This window comes from Barbus barbus (genome assembly GCF_936440315.1).
Source record: "Barbus barbus genome assembly, chromosome: 7".
In the NCBI taxonomy this organism is placed as follows: domain Eukaryota; kingdom Metazoa; phylum Chordata; class Actinopteri; order Cypriniformes; family Cyprinidae; genus Barbus; species Barbus barbus.
Window position 1 is genome coordinate 20,377,687 of NC_136735.1, and position 21,605 is coordinate 20,399,291.

A 21,605-nucleotide genomic window follows, 5' to 3' on the forward strand; every position below is an offset into this window, starting at 1 on the left:
ATCAATTATCAAATACTTTTAATTCAGTATTATTTCAATTAAATATTTATGAATACACACAAATATAGCAAACTTGGATTAGCATGCAGGATTATTATGAGAATCATTTGTGACAGAAATTACATAAAATAAAATTCACCCTTGAATGTCTTCGAATGGTATCATTTCAGTACTCAGCTTTTATATTCTAGTATATTCAAAAAGTAAATGGTTAGCTCTGATAAATTAAGGGTATCAATGAGGGACCCAAAGCCCGTTGAAATTAAAGTGGTAATTAATACAAAATATATTTACAAATATGCTACAGTACAAAATCGCACTTCATGACTCACAAGATCACACAAGATTGTTAAATAAGACAAACAAACAAACCTGTGCTAAAGGCACTTAAAGTAACATAACTTGTACACTCAGAAAATGAGACGAAACACATTTGAACATGTTCTAGTGTTCATGAGTGTAATAACTGATGTTTATTTCTCAACCGTAAACAGCGCTAGAACTAGTGTGAGTGCTGAAGCTAAAGGATCTCAATGATCCCTGTTTGGTTTACCAACAATCATAAAATAGGCAGCCTAAAGAACATGAATCTGATCCAGTGCTTCGAAACGATGGCATAGGAATGTGATCCAAATAGATTATTTTAAAGTTTAAACAAGGCATGTAATTCTGAGAGACTCTTCAATTATGTTCATTGTTCAGAGCAAGACAAGTGTTTGAGATGTTTTCTGGCATGGAGAATGCATTTGTTGCTAACACATAAGGAGTGTTTCAACAGCATGAGCCGTTCGCCCGTGGCTTCCTGCGCAGGTCAACAGTGTTTGTGGGCAGCAGGTGTTCTGCACGATCTTCAGATGAGATCACACGTCTAACTGCTTCCTCAAACGCAGCTGAGACGTTAGTGGCATCCTTTGCGCTTGTTTCAAAGTATGGATATCCACCATTCTCTTGACACCACCTTTGAGCTTCTTCCATTGACACCTGACGCTCCTCCATATCTACTTTGTTCCCTAGAACAACAAACGGAAATTTCTCTGGGTCCCTGACATCGGCGTAGTATGCAAACTCTTTCTTCCAGTTGTTGAGGTTCAAGAAACTTTGATTATCATCCACACTAAATGTAAGCAGACAGCAGTCGGAGCCACGGTAAAAGGGTGTTCGGAGACTTCTGAACCTCTCCTGGCCTGCTGTGTCCCAAATCTGTAGAGTGGCCGTGTGACCATCCACCTCCAACTCTTTGTTTAAGAACTCTACACCGATTGTGTGGAATAGCTGTGAATCAAATTTGTTGGAGACGTACCGGTTCATGAGGGAGGACTTTCCCACACCACCGTCCCCCAGCAAAATCACCTTTAACAAAGACGACTTGGTGGTCATGATCAAGAACTTTCATAGGTTACCTCACCCATAGACCTGAAATGAAAATCAGAGTGATCAAGTTTTGAAAAGCATGTCTTCTCACTTTGAAGTGAACTAAACATAGGCCTACCATTGAAAAGCACTAAGTAGGATTTTTGTGGGAGGTGAGGTAACCTGTTAGAACACAGATGCCTCCTGGTGATTTTCAGAGTAACCTACTAGCCTAAATACCGTTTAATGCCAGTGTGACATAAATCAGCTAGCTCAATGGAATCATTACAATAAAGTTCTGGCCCCAGACATTGTTCCTCACAGAAATAGTAATATTTCTGTTTAGAAATGTCCCATGACAGGAGTCCATTCATTGGAGCCCTGGAAGCGCTGATCATGTGAGACACATCTTCACGGATTGTCCTGTCCTCATAACAGTATATGAAAATACTAAAACTCACAATGTAAGGAGTCACTGTAATCAAAGTTGGATTTATTAGGCTACATCAACTTTTTTTCAATACAGAATAACATGACTGACAACGAACGAGTCTGAACATGTTGAAAAACTGTAGGAGATTTACGGTGTAAAGCTAGACGAAATGTAAGGCTGGGCTGCTATTTTATAGCAAACATTTAACAACCAGACAGCGCTGTTCGTGCCTTTACAGCAGAAACTTCTTGTAATACGATGTAGGTTGAAGTTAAGCCCATTTTCACTCAAATGCGAAGTTAATCAATGGCAAGCTGAAGAACTGTTACAATGCGACTGTTTTCTCGTCATTAAGCAAATCGTACAAAGTAATGTCATGTTGTGGCAGGACAATAATTCAGTGTAGGAGAAAAATAAAGTAGCGGCATTCCATTCAATCGCATGATCAAACCGGCAGATCTCAGACGCTCTTAACAGCGCCATCATTGCTTTAAAGGTCTGGCAACTTCTACACACTGTATTATGTACATTTAAAACATTTGTTGCGCGAGGAACATACCGTTAGTGTAAGAATAATACATTACCGTTAAGAATTCAGCAATGAGTGTCGAAGTGCTGTGCTAGCAGTACAACCAGCATCTCCAGCGCATGGAGCGGCTCCAAGACATGGCGCCCTGGGCTGGACAAACAAGCTACTGAAGCTCATATAACCCAGTAGCTACTCATTTATAAGACATGCAACATGAAATCAGTTAATAAAACAACACTGAAATCAATGAAGTTAAATTCATAACTGAGGTCAACTTGATACAGAAAACCATGGCTGAAAGGTTCATTGTAAATTAAACACATTCTCTTTTAAGTCTCTTTCCCCTTAATATTTGGTCGGCATATTAATTATTAACAGTCTCTGATTGACGACAGCGTTATCAGCGAGTCACTAACCAAATGTTGTTTTTGCTAGTTGACCAAATTCTCTCATGTACAAACACAACAATATTATATCAACATGTCATTACATCATAAAGCTTAGCTGGCTAGAACTTGTGCAAGAGAACATAATGTAATCTTAAAGATTACGCTAATGTTTGCCTCATCATGGAATATCTAAAACATGGAATGTTGCAATGAACAGATACACAGATACCATAGTAATATAACAGTTTAAGTGATTTTTGTATAACTTTAATGAAAGCACTATACCATAAGGTTCAAGATGAGGTTAAATGTAATTAGCCTATTCTAAACATATCAAGAGTTAATTCTGACTAATAACAACATGGCCTGAATAAAATATATTTTCTCATGGACATTTCCACATTAAATGTATTTTTCATTACAATTGTGTTCATGCTCAACATTCTTGAGGAAGATATCTGAGTGCATAAAATACATTCTTTGGACTGAGGCATCCAAAGAAATCAGCCTTTGGACCCTATCTTGGGCAGATTACCAGGTCACATGCTCTCTGCATGTGGGACACTTTCTGTCACATGTTTGCTGAGCCTAGGCACAAAATCACATTTGGCTCATGCTGCATGGGTTGTGCTTCCCCTTTTTTGGGTGATCTGAAAGTAACTTTACTGGTTCTCATACATTCATTTACTATGGTCAACGCCATACATAGAGTAGCAAAGATCAAACTCATGATCTCTGAAAGAGATTACAGAGGAAGTGGATTTAGAAATTACCATACAGTAGGCTAGTTATTTTTATCGTAGTACGAGTCACAGTTTAAGAAACCTTTATTAAGAGATGAAGTAGTTAAGAGAACTTATTTAACAAATGATGATGTATAAAACTAGTGAAAGTGTTTAATAATTATATTATTGCACCACATATTCATGCAAATGTTTTTCATAGTTTGAATATATTATTACCGGTATATGAAATTTGTAAGGGCATATAATCTGAATTACCAGTATCATCAACTCAAGTCAAAACCAATGGATTAAATAAATAAAATTGCTTTAAACTTGATGAAACTCACAACTACTTAAAAGCAAAATTTATAAATTTATGAAATCGACATATTCGTTTTCTAACAAGACAACATCATAAATATCCAGGATTATTCTAGAACATGATATATTTAATTGCATAAACCTTCACTTTCAGATAAAAAAGATTACACTTTTTAAGGCGATGGTTCATTAATAAGCGTGCATATTCATTTTAATCAACAATAATTCATTCCCAAAAGTGTGTTTGTAAGATATGGGAAAGAGGCTAAATATATTTTACAAAAGTATTTTTGAGAATCTAACTCATAGATCAAAAAGAAATCTGCATAACATCACATATAATACCTCAGTTGATTAATCAAAATGAACCTAAATGCAAAAGGTATAACATATTTAATGGTTATATCTCTTTAAATTAAGTGTTTTGATAGCCCTGGTGCATTTGCAAAGTGTGGTTCCTGTACTTGAAATCTATGCATTTTAAAACTTTGCATTTATGCATGTATCTCCTCTGGGTCAATAACTTTCTTGTGGCCTTCAGTTTGGTGCAGTGAACCCTCACAATGCATTTTGGGTCGAATGCATTGTGCGGGTTCCCTGCACCAAACTGAAGGCCACAAGAAAGTTATTCTAATTAAAAAAATCTTTGCTTGGTTTAACTATGCACAAAACAGTCAGTTAGTACTGAAAAATATTGCTATTCATCTTTATTACAGTTATAAATACACACACACTTGCTCAAAGGCAAACCCAGCTGCTGTGGTACCACTGCTCTCCACAATTAGCACACGTCATGAAAGTCATTGAATCATCATCTGCACCGCCACTCCGTACCCAGGATGGCAAGAAGAGCGTCCCTTGTGAGATCTGCGTCACCCTGCAGTCCAAACCCTCACAGCGCCTGCAGCGAACTTTATGGGTGGGTGTCCCCTCCACTGCCTCCGGTAACTGATGCTCACTGATGCCCATAGTGGTGTAACCTTTCCTGAGTTGTCGAAGTTCCTCCCCTGCCATTTCCTCCACTGACATCCGGGCGAATGCATCTGGAGTCAGATGTCCTGATATAAGGCCCTGGCACAGGTGAGGGTTCTTTAGGTTTTTTAGGTTGGCCACCTTGCTCCTGATGCAGGACTTGTACTTAAACTGGTTTCGTACATGAAGAGCATGAATGTGTGTTTCAATGTCCTCAGCAAGGGCTTTGTGTTCGTCCATAACATCTGAGTCTATTTGCTGATTTAAAGTAAGAGCCTCGAGAATCAGATGGACACATTTGGATCTCAATGCCATGGAGTCAGAGGAAGCGCTGGGCTGAGTGGTGTTTTCAGGAACTGAAGTTTGAGGATCTTTCTCTGTATCAGATCTACTATGTGATGCTGCCGCTAGAATGAGGCTCTCTTCCTCACAACGTAGCTGAACAGATTCTGCAGCTTCTTTTACTGGACAAGGCTTTTCAGGAGACAGCTTATTTAAGCATACATCGCATTTGTCCTGGTTTACATCCTTTGTCATATCATGTTGTTCTGTGTTGCATGTAAATGCTTGATTCTTATTCCCCTTTTCATTTAAGTGGGACACCTCAAAATTAGGCAGATCATGTGTGTCTAGTTCCTTGTCCTCCCACATGTTTTTGTTGTTACTTTTCAGCAAAGATGACAATTTGTACAACTTCTTCCATTTTGAAAGCAAGCCCTTTGCTATTGTTTTAGCACTTACAACTGGACAGAACTTAAGTAGTTTATAAAGGACCTTAACAATGTCTGTAGTCTGCAACTGCTCTAACGTGACACATGCGTTGTTCAGGTCTATCAATAGTGATATAATATCTTCATAGCCGCCATCATTTTGCAGCTTCTCTATTTGGGTAGCATAATGAATTATCTCTTTAGTATTCATGACCTCTTCAACATTAAATCAACATATAAAAATATATATTGTCGTTGGCTGCAGCGGCGTTAAGCCGACATGCAGACATGTGTTTATAAGAAAAAACTGCTGTAAAATAAGAATAAAATAAATAATTTATAAATTGCAGACTAACGCCTTTACCTTCAAACAAAGTCGTCATTCCTTGCTAAAACATTCAACAGTACAACCTTTTTTGAAAAAGACAACTCAATCCTTCCGCCATGTCTGATATCTTTTACATATATTACACGTAGCACCTCCGTCCTATAGAGGGCGTATTTGCATAAATACGTCTGAGACCCCCCCCCCCCCCCCCCCCCAAAAAAAAGCTTTGTGAATTTAGTATTTTTTCATGTCATTACATTGTTTAGAGCATTAGAAAAAAAAATAAATTTTTTTTTTTAAATTATATTTTATTCATATTTTATTCTATGTCCTCTGTAGAGGACACTAGGACTAAGTTTTTCTAAAAATAAAATAGAACGAATAGACATCAAAAAGGCGACTCACCAATAAAAAATCACCAATACATTTTTAGGTTTCAGGATTTTTTTCTTCTAAACTTTGTTTAAGGATGATTCTCTACTATGTTATAAAATATATAACAAAATGATTTGATATACCATTTTGTTTTATGCAATAAGTCTGTACAAATGTCCATAAACTGGTTTTCACAATAAACACAGTGTATCTATACTGTATCTAATTTGCATATTAATGGGTTGCTGTTGGGACAGCATGTTGAAAAAAGAATTGTCATAATGGGAGTAATAATTGGCCAGATTTTCATAATAATATCTAATATTTCATAACAAAATAGATATATAATTCATTTTCCTATTCAATTGTTATGTCTCCCAAAATACATAATAAACATGCTTTTAGTCCTGGTGTCCTCCACAGTGGACATGTATGAAATTATGTCCTGTTTCATAACAGGAAGTCATATTTGAATTTGAAAACCCATAACATTTTCCTGAGATGTTGCTTTATGACAAACAATTAGAAAATTATTCAGATTTAAATGACAATTACAAAATATAATCATATTTCCATAAGGATGTAAAATGTTTCACTAAATTAAATTTAGCCATCTTTAAAGACCTAGGAGAGGGAGTGGTCATGGTGAAACGTCCAATCATTTAGTATCTCTATAAAGCCCTGTACAGGACATCCAGACTTACAACTGTGACATGTGAGGTCTCAGAGAAATTCACTGAAATAGAATGTCCACTACAGAGGCAAAAACTCCAGAGCTGGGTCTCAGGAGGTTAAAGTGCAGGCATGAAAAACTTCAGTGAACCATTTTTAGGTTAGATTGCCAAAGCCATAGACTGTCTCCGAAATCGCCCCCTATACCCTCAAATAGTGCACTGTTTGAGGGGACAGCCATTTTAAGTGGTGTTCGAAACCATAGTGGATGTTCTCGAGTGCACTCATTCAATCCCACAATGCACCGCGAAAACGAGTATACAACCGATGTACACTCAACGGCTAGAGATTACCCAGAATGCACTGTGAGTCGCGCGCCGAATGAATTCCCGCGTCTCGCCAGAAGATGGCGCCCGCAGCTGAATCATCCATTCATTCAAGCGCTCGTCCACGGCGTAATACAACAAAGGTACAAAATTAGTTGTAAATTGACTTTAGGGTTTATAAATAATTTCCGTGACAGAGTTCAAGATAAATCCTTAAATCTTACTACTGGAGCTGCCCGTTTCAAATTATTAAACAGCAAGCAAACTATGCAAATCGGCAGTGCTTCCGGTGCACTCAGTGTCTGACTCCTTTTCATTCACTCCTTCAAGTGAACTATATGGGTGGACTAATGTAGGGAATAGTGAATGAGAGTATAGGGGGGCGATTTTGGATACAGCCATAGTCTTTGCCCAAATACCCACACTTGCAGGCTTTGCCCAAATACCCACACTTGCAGGCTTTGCCCAAATACCCACACTTGCAGGCTTTGCCCAAATACCCACATGTGCAGGCTTTGCACGTGACCAAATGACTACTTAAATGACGTATTTCCTGTATTTGGCCCAAGTGTTCAAGTGAGCATGAAGACCACAAGTGTCGAACTTTTCAATATCTGATGGGACACAAGATAGTGTTGTATAAATGTAAGTGTTTACAGAGCTTTATTTTAATTTTAATTTGAAATACTTTGCATTTTAAAATCAACTTCTAAATGTCTGTTCAGTAGTCCCTATAACATGACATTATTTAATTGGTGGTGCTTCTAATTAAGTGATAAAAAGCAGTTGCAAATGTTGTATAAATATCACCACTACTCATCTTTGCACCAATAAAACGTAAAAACACCTAATTATATGTAATATCTAATTATTATATTAACATTTAACTTACATTGGAAAGGTTTCCGTGACCTCTCGCGAGATCTCGGCAAAAAGTCCCACGATTTATATGCAGAACATGATACGCTTAGCCTCGAATAGCTCTCCGGAGCGGTACTCGAGATAGTGTGGATTTATCCATTAAGGGCACTGCACTTTGGCATTTTGAAGACATGGGACAGACTTACACACTTACTTCCTGTCGCAAGTGTGGGTATTTGGACAAAGCCAATGTCTAGGTATTTATTATGTCTATGGCCAAAGCGTGCTTCCATTAACTTTTTTTTTGTTTTTGTTTTTTGTGTATTTTCATTAAAATCATAATTTACATCTGTAACATACTTTGTAGGCTACATTGTTATTAAATAAAAAGTAATTAAAAATAGCCTAACACTTCTGTTAAATGTCCAGGGTTTTATGGATTTGTCTCACATTTAAGTAGGCTAAGATTTACTTTTTTCCTCTACTAACTCAATCAATTTGTCTGTTGTTGTTATTTTAATTTTTTCCCTTTTGGAAAGTTGCGGAAGCGATGTTTTGTTATTTATTTAGTTTGTTTACTAGTGGAGCAAATGGAAAACAAGAATTGGCCATATCAATGAAATGCAGGCATCGCTTGCAGAAGAATAGTCTGGCAGATGATAGTCGGCTTTGATGCTGGTTAAAAAAATCAAATATATATATATATATACGCAAACATACATATAATAAATATATAGCTAATAACATAATATAATAATCATATAAATATCTATATGCTATTTGCATGAATCGTAAGCTTCCACAAACGCACACAGGTGCACTATTTTCCATTTTGAAATAAAAAGTAATGAAAACTCTCACAGGGGGTTTGTAATATCTGGAATAGCTCATTGTATGAGTGCTCACATAATAGAAAGGCACGGTCTTTTGGTTCATAGGCACATTTTTGTTCTTCCTAAAAACAGGCGTAACCAGAGAGTACAATTCGTTAAAAAGAACTTTAAGTCTTTTAAACTTGTTTTCTTTGTTACTTCCCACTCAATGTTCCCGGCTGTTTAGACTTTTGGGTGGAGCTGCACCAACTCCCATGTATTCCAGTTCTCCCTATACAGTTTTTTTTCTCCTGGGGTTACTTATAAGGACAAAATTTTGGTACCACTGTAGGTAATTATTTGCTTACTCTCAACTTTGAGAGAGAATATGGAAATGTACAGAGCTTTGTACTGTTATTTAGTTCACATACCACAAGAGGGGGATCCAACCTTAGGGATCGTGGTTCTGCGTTCAGACCCTTGAGGAAATAAAACAAATACTGTAATTTCCTGCTTGCTCTCATGTGGTATTCAAGGCAGAGGTTGGTTTAAAGGCTCTGATCTAGGACCAGATGTCTACAAACTAAATTCTACTTTCAAAAAAGCTGTTGCACATTCCACCAAAGAGTAGCATGCATCGACACGCCTGCACTTGCAGAAGGACACATGCAGCTGCACTGCTAAACGTGGTAACCTGCAATTATTACTTTTAAAGAGATATTTCTACATCATTTAATACATATAAAGTCATTTCAGTGTTATAAATAAATGTGTTCAGATTGATTCAACAATATTAAATAACTGTTGACTTCAATAAAACCAGTTCATTTTAGACGTTACCATTTTTGTCAGTGTATGGAACTGCATGACCTTTTCCCTTGAGTAACTGTTCTGCAGGCTGTTCAGATGACATTTATTTCCTGTAGATTATTTTAACACTACTTTCATTTCCTCCTGATTCCAGCTCTGGGTCTTCAATATACGTTACAGGATTTTATTTAAATGCATTAGCTACAAGTATTATGAGAAATGTAAGAGCACTGCTGTTTGTTATTTATTCTGTTACAGCATATTGTGCTCTGGCTACTTGCACTGCCTGAATTCTTACATTATCAGTGTGTTAATTCCAATGTATTGTAAACACTATCCATTCTGTATCATATATTCCACATTGTACTGTCATCCTCATTCTAAATATGATGCCATAAACTTCAATTAGTATTTTTTTGGATTGCACAGATTATGTGTTTTTCATGGCTTCGTCCAAAGATTATTGAGTCTCCAGTTGACTGTAAGAGTGTGCTCACACATCTATGTGGCGGGAAAATGCTGTGGACTTTAAACTTATTAAGTCAGATAAAATAGTCTAACTAGTTTATCCTGTGGTTAGCCCTAGATTTGGTCCCAGATTAAGACAAGGGTAAATCCATTGTTGTTGTTGTTGTTGATGATGGTAATAATTGTGAGAACAGGAATAGGCCTACACACTTTAACCAATATAATCACAATCTCACGGATTGGAATGTCATCTCTGACAATCCAGTCTTTTTCCCAAAGAAAATAAAGTGATAATTCTTCATGATTTAATCCATATAAATTAACATATTAATGCTGATTAAGTTATAATAAATAATACTTTTTTTACTTATTTAGTTGTTATTGTTTCTTTCACAGTAGTATATGTTGAAAACAAAAACAAAAATTGAATACAAAAATGTAATTTCTATTATCCTTTACTCATAGTCATTCCATTTGTTTTCCCAAACAATGTCAATGATCACCAAACTGTTTGTCTATGCCAAAATCCTTCAAAATATATTTTTTGTTCCACAAAATTTCTTCTTTTATTATGTCCATTTTACACATATTACATGTAATTACTATAGTAGTAATAGCGTAATTACAAGCAATTGACCTTGAACAAAGCTCTAACCCTATTTAGATGTTGTTAATTAATGTTCCGCAGTGCTTATTTGTGTAGTTACACTGTAAAAAGAACACCTTAAAATAAAGTATAAACAAACAGAGAAAGTCATACAGGTTTGGAATGATGTGAGGGTGACCAAATTATGACAGCATTTTTATTTTTGTGTGAACTATCCCTTTAAGGAAGAGCAAGACATGGCCTGGCGGAAGACGATGAGGTTTAAGTCTTCAGAGGCAGATGTAGTGAGACAGGCTTCTACAGGCAGACAGAGTGAGATGAGGGTAGACTCTCGCAGGCAGATACTGAGTGAGACGGGAGGAGGGGGAGAGCTGAAGCCCTGCTGCTGTGAGTGTGACCTTGAGTGAAAGAACAAAAGAGAGAAATTGCTGAAAGTTACTCAACACATTGCTCAGGCTTTGGGCCCACTTAATGACAATGAATATTGCTGTTGGTTACTGTTAGCTTGAGATCTGCAGTGGTATGGTTTATAAGGTCAGTTCCTCCCTCTATAAAGGTCCCACATGACTCTCCATGCTTCTATCTGTACTATTTATCCTGCAGAAAAACGAAACATCTGCCCAAAACATAAACACTCACTTCCATATGAACATTCAGCCTAAACCCACACCAAGGAATAACCCTTTTTGTTTTGACTAGACACAGTCTTGTTTAGGTTTGAGATGATAGGGAATTGAGCAATCATGACATTTGGTGCAAATATTTTATGATATTCCCACTATGCTGTTTTCATTGTTTACCATGTTATCCATGATTTCTTTTTTAAGACTGTTACCCCCGGTTTCACAGACAAGGCTTAAGCCTAGTCCTAGACTAAAATGTAAATCTTAGCTGTTTCAAATGAAATAAACTTGCACTGACTGATCTTAAAATATCTCAGTGACTTTCTTTTGTCTCAAGATGCGCCCCAGTAATGTTTTTTTCTAAGCATGTTTATAAAAATTACTTAAATGTCCTAATTGAACTATGGCCTAATCCTGGCTTAGTATAAGCCCTGTCTGTGAAACCAGGCCCATGTGTAGTAAAAGTATCTTTATTTTGTTTCCATCTTGTCAGGGGTATTCCATCTAAAAATCTTCATATTTTTAAGTAGGTTCTGTGTTGTGTTTAGAATTGTTTCACACCTTTACCACATTCATTGATTTATGAGGTTATTTATATAATGTAAAGTAATCAGGTGTATACATAAACAACATTTAATCTGTGCAGACTAACTACAAACAGTTCTGAGCATATAAAACAATAAAATTACTATACACACACATAAACACATCCACCCAAAACAGTTCCAGTTCCACTAACAAATAATTTCAAAACAGGAATGTTTCTAGAACTGGGTTAATTACCCTGGTAATAAAACACTGAGCAAAGCTCAGAAAAGGAGGTTGTATTTGAGCTCTGGGTCAGAATATTTTTTTATATATTAGTCTGAATTGGTCTCTTTAAGATTCTCTGTTTATTCATAATGTTTCAGAATTTCATTACTATGTAATATTAATCTGTAACAACAAACGGACTCAATGCAAGACAAAAAACAACAAGTGGCAAATCTTATGTTTTGTAAAACACTTTGTTCTCAAAACGTGGCTGTCTCGCCGCCTCCTCAAGATTTCACAACTGTCTGCATGTCTCCTCCCTCGTCTTTATCTAGTCTGATCAGTGAGTTATTAGACATGTCAGAATCAGTTACTCTGCTCTGAGAGTGAAATAGGGAGAAAAAGAGAGCGAGAGAAAGACAGAGAAAGAGCAGCCATGAGTGTGAGGAAAAAATTCTGATGAGTGTGAGAGAGACTAGGTCAATGAGAAGGGAGAGAGTGGCAGTTTTTTTCCATATTTCTATATATATATTTCTATATGACTGACCTGTAACAAAACCTTATTTGTGTGTGTGTGTGTGTGTGTGTGTGTATGCATATATATATATATATATATATGTATACATACACACAGTTGTGATCAAAAATGCACATGCTTGATTCTTAATACTGTGTTGTTACCTGAGTGATCCGCAGCTGTTTTTTTGGTTTGTTTTGTTTTGCGATAGTTGTTCATGATTCCCTTGCTTGTCCTGAACAGTTAAACTGCCTGCTGTTCTTCAGAAAAATCCTTCAGGTCACACTAATTCTTTGGTTTTCCAGCATCTTTCACGTATTTGAACCCTTTTCAACAATAAGTGTATGATTTTAAGATCCATCTTTTCACAACTGAGGGATGGCAATTAATTTTTCTAAAGAACAGCGGGCAGCTCAACTGTTCAGGACAAACAAGGGACTCATGAGCAACTACCACAAAAAACCCCCCCAAAAAACAGCAGTGGATCATCAAGGTAACAGCACAGAATTAAGAATCAAGCATGCATGTGCAAACCTTTGAATGTGGTCATTTTTATAAATTCAACTATTTTCTCTTGTGGACTATATGTAAACATCTTTTATGTGAAATATCTTATTCAGTTCAGTACTAAATTTTTAAAAACATGCATTTTGTATGATCCTTCTTATTTTGGTAAAATAATTAACATTTTGCAGATACTGCAGAGTTTAACGACACAATTTTAACCACAACAATATATACACGAAATCAAAAGTTCAAAGCAAGCAGCAAATCAGCATATTAGAATGATTTCTGAAGGATCATGTGACACTGAATGCTGGAGTAATGATTAATTAATAATTAATTTCTTTTCTCTCAAAACATAAAAAAAAGTTTTTTCCACCGTCATCGTAACAGATTCCCTGTTGGTTGACCTGACTGAATTTCTTACATAATATTTCAGTTAATGGGGGTGGGGGATGGGAGGAACAAAAAAGGGAGAAAGAAACAAATAGGAAAAGGGAGAGATTATGTAATTTTTAGGAGTTTTGATCAAACACCTTGCATTACACAAACATGTTGAAAACATGCAAAATGACTGCAACTGTACATTTTCATATAAATAAGGGAAAACTCCTTAAGTCAGGTTTATATTTCAGATGATGTAGTGAGATGTTTGCCATATTTGGGAGCATGGCAGAATTAGGAAGAAGGAAATATGTGGCCAAATTCCACAGACGGTTTTTATAAAGTGGAGGCTGAATCATGAGAATACCAGCCATGACCTCTTCTGTGCATGTTTGAATGTATGAAGGAAAAAAGCAAAGATTAAATGGAGGTTAGAAGACGTAAAGAGGTTAAAAAGCCTAAAAGAAGTCTAGGTTTAAAAATGTCTCTAAGAAAGGGAAACAAAATATTAGAATTGGATTAATTAAACCTAGATTTACCCCCGGTTTCACAGACAAGGTTTAAACCTAGTCCTAGACTAAAATGTAAATCTGAGCTGTTTCGACTGAAAGAAACTTGCACTGACTGATCTTAAAACATGTCAGTGTCTTTGTTTTGTCTTAAGATGCACACCAGTAATGTTTTTTTCTAAGGCATGTTTATAAAAATTACTTAAATGTCCTAATTGAACTATGGCCTAATCCTGGTTTAGGCTAAGCCCTGTCTATGAAACCAGGCCTTATAGTCATGTTTTATCCATGAGCACAAACACTTGCTATATGAAACAAGTAAACAAAACCACGGGGTTAAACAAGCTGTTAAAAGGAAATCTAAATATTTGTCTCATTAAACTAGACTTTCATTTTAACAGCTGAGATCACGCTCAAGTTATCCTCATTTAAATGATGGTCAAACAGAGTCCCCTCTTCTTAACCATTTTAAAGAGGCTTTAAACTCATATCAGTGCTCAAACAGTTTAAGCAAATGTACACATAATCTTGCACTTCCCTTTTCCAAGAGATGATTGCAGAAGTGCTCAACTCTCAGCAAACCTTGTGACTGAAGGGAACTTGACTCAGTAGAAGAAGAACTCTTTTGGTACTATGTGTCTTTCTTCCTCTTCTTTTGCTTCAGCTTGCACTGTTACAGTACTGACACTGTTTTCATGTCCACATGCAATAACTTAATAATATTCATAGGCTGTGGCAATAATATGTCTCTGGTCTACCTGAAATCAAAGAGAATCATCGCAGGAACCAGTGTAGCTAAATGATACCAACAGTTTTTGTTACTGAAATCACAGTTTTGATAAAAATCAGATAAAGACTGAAGTCTGGCTCAAGTGGGAAAGTTAGTTTGGATTTTTTTTTTCTTTAAAATGACATATTACTGATTTTAATGCTCTGTGCATAAGAAAGGATTAGCTTTGTTTTCTCCAGTTCTCCGGAGTTGTTCAATTATTCACTGAAGTTTTGTTTGAGAGACATTGTAGTGTTGCTTTTAGGTTAACGAAAGCAGTAAGAGAACTGATGAAAATTAGGAGTTTTGCTGCAACTGCATCTGAAAGCCTCATTGCTTAACACACATTCAGTGGTTTTGGAAGGAGTCAGTGAGAGGATGTGTTCTGTGAAAAATGTCCTCTTTAAAACTAATGACCAAACAACAAAGCTCATTGTGTATTAACACTTTTTCAGGGGTCTGACTTAGATTTGACCGTGATGTCACTTTGTAATCACAACCAAAACACATAACATTCTTTTTCTTGAGCAGCACAAAAATGCAAACACACACACACACACACACACACAAATGCACACTTTTGTCTGGTGTCCAATTGTCACGTAAAGAAATACCAATAGGGATCTGTTATCATCAAACTGGCTGAGTGCGTTTGATAAGACTGAATAGGGGAATTTCAGCAGTTTCTCACATCCTTATATAGCACTGATCTAGCAATGAGGAAAAGACATCACTAATCTAAGGTCAGTTTTTGTGAACATGCAGGTTATGAGAGTGCAAAGCGGACCTCCCACAGACCTCCATTTTTAACTCTCCTACTTTCACGTCGCACCATTGAGGGAGCACAGGGCCCCCAGCGGTATTGTTGAAGAGCCACAATAATGCTGAAAGAACGCTGAGAAGCTGAATGTCTTAAATGTGTGTTCTGTATGTATAGCCCATCTGTTGCATACTTTGAGTTTTGTGTTTGCCAGGATGGCGCCAAAAGGAGCTTTGTGTTTTTGCCAAGACATTTATAGACATCTGCTCTCTTCAGTCAGTTTTCTCACTTGTTCACACCTCTCTCTCTCTTCCTCTCTCTCCTTAAAAATCACAAATATAGATGGACAGAAACACAGAATTAGGGTGCCAGCTAACTTTAAACATTTGCTTTAACTTACATTAATTTTGGTGAATGTGTGAAGCAGTAATACTTCACACTATGGTTCAATTTGTTCACATTAATTAATGCACTAAGTATCTTGAGGTCACTGTACACAAATATATTGTCAAAATGAATCAGCACTGCACACAGATCATTTAAGTCATGAATAAATAAATGACTATTTACGTTCACATTTAAAAGGGAAGTTGTTTATTTCAAAAAAATACTTTTTCTCATGCATGTGTTTCCAAAATTATCATTGTAAATGTTGAATTTTGCATGTTTTAGGAGAGTGTTTTTGACACTGTACATAGATCTAAGGCAGAACTGGGATGCCAGCTAACTTTAAGCTTTTGCTTAAACTTTAATTTTGGTGAACGAGAGACCAGTATTCAGTGGTTATGTTTTACAATAAGGTTGAAATTATTCAAATGAATAGTACTTTTAAAGTATTTATTAATATAGGTTAATTTTAACTTGTAAGTGTATTTTGAATAATAGTATATTTATATAGTATAGCCTATATTAATAAATCCTTTTTTTATTTTCATTGTAAGTTGATGATACTCAATGCTAATGAATTGAACCCTATTGTAAAGTTGCTGTTTTCTGAACAGCAGCAGGGAAAAGTAGAAAGAAATGGAAAATCGTAAGGCTGTAGAAACCTAACAACTTATTTCCATTTGAAAATACAAGCATATGGTACAGAATGGGCTACAGGACATAAAGATTATTCACAGACTCCAGTGTACAAGTCCAAATGACTTTATATTTGTTTGGAAATAACAACCTAGTTCTGCTTGGCATTTTGTTGTAATGAAAGGATTACTGGATCATAATCTCTATGAATATGCATCACACTATGCTGGAGATTCAGTTTTGTGACATAACTGCACAGAGGATCGTAAGACTCCGCTCACACACTGCCAGAGAGAGAATGTAATAGAGTTGACGTCAATGGAATCTCTGTCTCTAATATGTAGGACTTACTTGAGGAATGTTTGTAATTATAGACAGCCTGGCTCTAACCTCACCTCTGGCTGCTGCTCAGTTTTGGAATTGAACTTTTTGAACATTTTTTTGCATGATATCTGGGGGCCTCTATTATGTAACCACAGCGTTGACTGTTGGTTCAGCTTTCAAGCCTGCATACAGTAGTGTAAGACAGCATACAAGTGTAAGACAGCATCTTTTTGGCCAAACCGAGAATGATCAAGGAATTTTGAGTATTTTGGGAGGACGTCAGTGGTTCCTCTAAGAATGTGTTCCAGGTTCCAGCATAAGTAACAAAAACATTTCCTCACTAAAAAATGTAAGAGGCAACTAAACATGCTATTGGTTGATCTGAAATCAGCATGTGTATCTGTCAAGATGGTTGTTGATAGATAGTTTGTATAAAGAAATAAAATATGTTTTGGTGTGTACTAACCCATTCACCAGGTAGTATTTCTCTCTCTTTCAATCTGTCATTTGTCTCTCTATCGTCTGCTCTTTTTCTCTGGCATGTGCTCTATGGCTTAAAGCTCTGTTTACAGGCCGTAGTAAGAGCTTGCAAGGTCAGCAGCGAATATTTAGGGACAGTAGGTGTATCTGTGTTCAGCTCAGTGTGATCTTTGAACTTTTGGCATGTTGATTTTGGTTGAGCCTGCCAGAACAAGATCAGCTTCTAAATGTTTTAAAACATACATCATTCTTACAGACCTCAATACATGGAGTATTAAAATTCATTTCAAGAGACCGATGAATCATATACTGTATATTTACATTCTACATCGCATTCTTCAGTTAATGACTATGAAAGAAAAAGCACAAGTGAGTGTTTATTCACAAATGAATGGAGCAGGAACAAAATACAAAAATAAAATAAATCTATTAAATAATTACAGCGGAATGTGTATATATATAAAAACAGAAAATACGGCAAAATCTCAAATCTTCAACTTGCTATGCCCAGACTTTGCATTGGTTGCATTAATCTTAATCTAATCATAACCCAGGGTAAACACACCTAATACTGTATAATGCCTGTGTATGGCATCAGTTCTGACAGTCTTTGCAGTACAGTGCTATGGCCAATAGAGCTCTCAGCATTGCTGGCATTTTTTGCATGTCAAAACAAAGTGGGAGGTTACAATGGACAAGTCTGAGCATATTTGTGTGTAGTTTTTGTGTGTTCCAGTGTGTAGGACTTTAAAAGTGGTTTTTGTTAGTCGTTGAATGGAACATTATCACACACTGCAGTTTCCTCTTTGTTCTAACCTACAATGTGTATTTTCAAAGCAAGTGCTAAACATTTTGCACCAAAATATCTTGTTACATTGTTATATAATGAGTTGCCGATTAAACCACGGAAGGAAGATTAATTTGGGCATGCATAAAAAGTATAAATGTTACTGCACTTTTGCAAGGAGGCAACGTCTTGTTTTCTTTTACAACAATCTGAAGACACTGGGATATTTATAAGAATCATTTGTCATATATGCTGCATGACCAAACTCTTAAAAATAAATGTTCTTCAAAATGTACTTGATGTTTCATTGTACGTTCTTCAGGGTGATTTTATGGTTGATTTTTTTTTTTTTCTAAAGAACTAGAGAATAAAAACTTTCTTTTGTTTCTAATTGAAGTCTTAGACAATTCACTCAGAGTGACCACTTTAAGAGTTCATTATTAATGCTGCCTTTTATTATGCAGTTTGCGTTTAAGTTTGCACAGAGGTTTTGACAATTATTATGGAATCTGGCTGGTAATTTCCTTTCCTGTAAAGATTCTAGTGCTCTTTATCGACAGATGTACAAAATTTCCAAAGCTTCTGCATGAAACTGGATTCTCAAGCCTGAACATGAGAAAACTATCTTTCCATCAGGCTTGTTTTTCCTTGCTCTTCTTAGAACTCTAGGGGAATTTTTGAGTGAATTTTCACCATGCTTGAACAAAGAAGTTTGAGCAACGGTTTATAAACCATATTACATGAACAACAAATCAATAAAAATACACCGGACATAACTAAAAAGTGAGAATTGTATCAGGTGTCCAAATTCTTGCTTTCTTGCTTTTCTTTGGGGCAGTCGTGACCTAATGGATAGAGAGTCGGACTTGTAACGCAAAGGTCGTGGTTTCGAGTCTCAGGTCCGGCAGGGATTGTAGGTGGGGTGAGTGAATGTCCAGCGCTCTCTCCACCCTCAATACCACGACTGAGGTAAGACCCTTGAGCAAGGCACCGAACCCCCAACTGCTCCCCGGGTGCCGCACAGTGAGTGTGTGTTCACTGCTGTGTGTGTGCACTTGGATGGGCTAAATGCAGAGCAGAAATTCCGAGCATGGGTCACCGTACTTGGCCACTTGTAACTTCACTTTCAAGACCATCAAATGCAAAGTTGCTCCTTTGGGTATAAAACAAGATATTCTGTTATCTCTCTGAAAAGGTTTGATATGTTTTGTAATTGTGTGTGTTGCGCGTGTGTGTGTGTGTGTGCTGGGCCTGCAAGGTTTTTGGATCTGTTGAGATTATTGCATAACCAAATCATGTCGACCTTAGTCAAGATCTGCAGAACAGGAATGATGGGCCTGGAGGCTCTGCCTCTGCTTGTTTCAGCACAGCACTATTACGCCAATACACACACTTCTGCATTTTCACTCTGTGATGACGGGATCAAATCAGGATGAAGCGAGAAAGCAGTAAAGCCTATGAGCAGTACTTTCTGTGTGTTAGTGAATCTATGAAGATGCAATTCTGAGGATGAGATTATCATGTTCACCACCATAACAACAATGTATACCCTTATAATCGTTAAGACACCTGTAAACTATAAATGCAGATTCTTTGCTATTACCTTCTCTACACATGGACACAAATAAAACTTCAATTAACTTCAGCAGCAATAAAGGCTTGTATGAATGTTTATTTCAAGCTCTTAGAATGTAACACTGACTGATCACATTTTCAGTAGCCTTTTCACACCTGCATTCAAATTGATTTTAGTCTAATCTACAGTAACTTGCAATTTCTATATCTACAACATTACAGCTGATGCATGGCCTACAAAAATAGTTTATATATATATATATATATAAACTATAACCTTTTGGTTAATCAATACTTCATAAAAAACACCAGAAAAAATAAATAATCCCACAATATGACTCATCATATGACATCGGGAATGTGTAAAGTTAACCAGTGTACAAAAAAGTGGTAACCTGCAACTATTATTTTAAAGAGATATTTCTAACCCATATAATGTTGCCATATTTATGCATTATGCCAGTTTGCCCAGTGGGATTTTCCAACCACTTTACAGTTTCATGAAGAGAGTTGTAACATAATGCTTTGCCTTCTTGCCCTCTGATACTACCACAATGCTTTAAAGATCTCAGAAATACATTATGGTGATGTCATGAAGATGTGATGAGTCATTTCCAGAGGCAGAGCCTCAGCTTTCAGTTTGTCTAAAAAAGTAAAAAACCTTACAGAGTGGGGTGTGGTGTGGAGTAAGATCTATAGGGTAGAAATTCAAACCCTGAGAGGAAAATTCATGCACTGGATGAGATCCCTTAACATAATTATTCCCCTTAGCGGGACACTTAAGGACTTGCTCTGTTCCAAATATATGTTAAGCTGTTTTGGGACTTCCTTTCTAATATTTTCTAATACCACAAATTTAGTTTCAAATAAGTGTTTTTTTTTTAATGAGTTTGCAAATAGTCTCAGAAACAAGGCAGAGGAAAGAGGTTAACAGTTATATCCTATAAGTCATGAGTGATGAGAATTGACCTACACCCAGCAGTCTATCCAGTTCATTTTAGTGCACTCTGGAAATAAAAGATTCACACATGATCAGACAAACAAACAAAACTATAAAACTTCTCAACAACTGTCAACCACAGGATTATCAGCCCTTCCTTTAGCATTGTATGGGTGTAACTTTTTGACCTGATTTCAGCTTAACCTGAATTACAGGCAGTATATTATTTTGATGATTTGATCCTTCGCAAACCAAGATAAAGCATGAGTCATGTAAGGATATAAAGAGATAACAAGTTTTTGACCCATGCTGAGGGCAAGAAAGGACGGCTGTAGAGATTTTGGAGAAGGTCCACCAGCTCCCTCCCTCCGCTTACTTTCATTCTCTCATAGTCCATTGGTATTTCCTTTCAGAGTTTCTGTCTGAGCAAAATGTCTCTGCACTCTGTTCATTTGATCTATCACAAAAGTAACTGCCAGAAAAGTACTTGCCTGTTGTTTTGTTTAGCTTGTTTTGTTATTTATTTTAAATCATAAGCAATCCCTATACCATCCAAAACAGACTTAAAACTTCATCAAAGCAGTTGTGTTTTATTTAAATGTTACAGGACAAACCAAATACAAGTAGTTTAATGCTCACTTTGTCATTTTTTAAATAAACCTTTCGATCAGTATATTACTGTAAATCATTTATAAAATGAAAGCTAAAGTTTAATGTAACATTCCTGCTATTTACAAGAATAGTTCACCTAAAAATGAATATTTGTTGAAAATATCCTCACCCTCCCGCCATCCAAGATGTAAATGGGTTTGTTTTTCATTGGAACAGATTTGGAGAAATTTCATTACATCCCATCACCAGTGGATCCTCTGCAGTGAATGGGTGCCGTCAGAATGAGAATCCATCCTTAAACTGTGTTTAACTTCAAACCGTTGCTTCTGGCTAAAATACCATAGTCCATAATCCATA

At 36.4% G+C, this 21,605-nt stretch overlaps 2 protein-coding genes across 2 annotated transcripts; both read right to left on the bottom strand.

Moving 5' to 3' along the window:
• LOC306872850 (ras-related protein Rab-9A-like) lies at positions 1-2,699 on the bottom strand. Its single transcript, XM_079421724.1, has 2 exons — positions 2,368-2,699; positions 1-1,413 (listed from the first exon to the last, which is right to left on the bottom strand). Exon 2 carries the CDS (start codon positions 1,375-1,377, stop codon positions 772-774), a length of 606 nt encoding a protein of 201 aa, XP_079277850.1. The 5' UTR covers positions 1,378-1,413; positions 2,368-2,699; the 3' UTR covers positions 1-771.
• Positions 2,700-4,430: 1,731 nt separating this feature from the next.
• LOC306872836 (transcription elongation factor A N-terminal and central domain-containing protein-like) lies at positions 4,431-5,918 on the bottom strand. Its single transcript, XM_079421705.1, has 2 exons — positions 5,794-5,918; positions 4,431-5,600 (listed from the first exon to the last, which is right to left on the bottom strand). The coding sequence occupies exons 1-2, from the start codon at positions 5,810-5,812 to the stop codon at positions 4,486-4,488; spliced, it is 1,134 nt and encodes a 377-aa protein (XP_079277831.1). The 5' UTR covers positions 5,813-5,918; the 3' UTR covers positions 4,431-4,485.
• Positions 5,919-21,605: the final 15,687 nt, after the last annotated feature.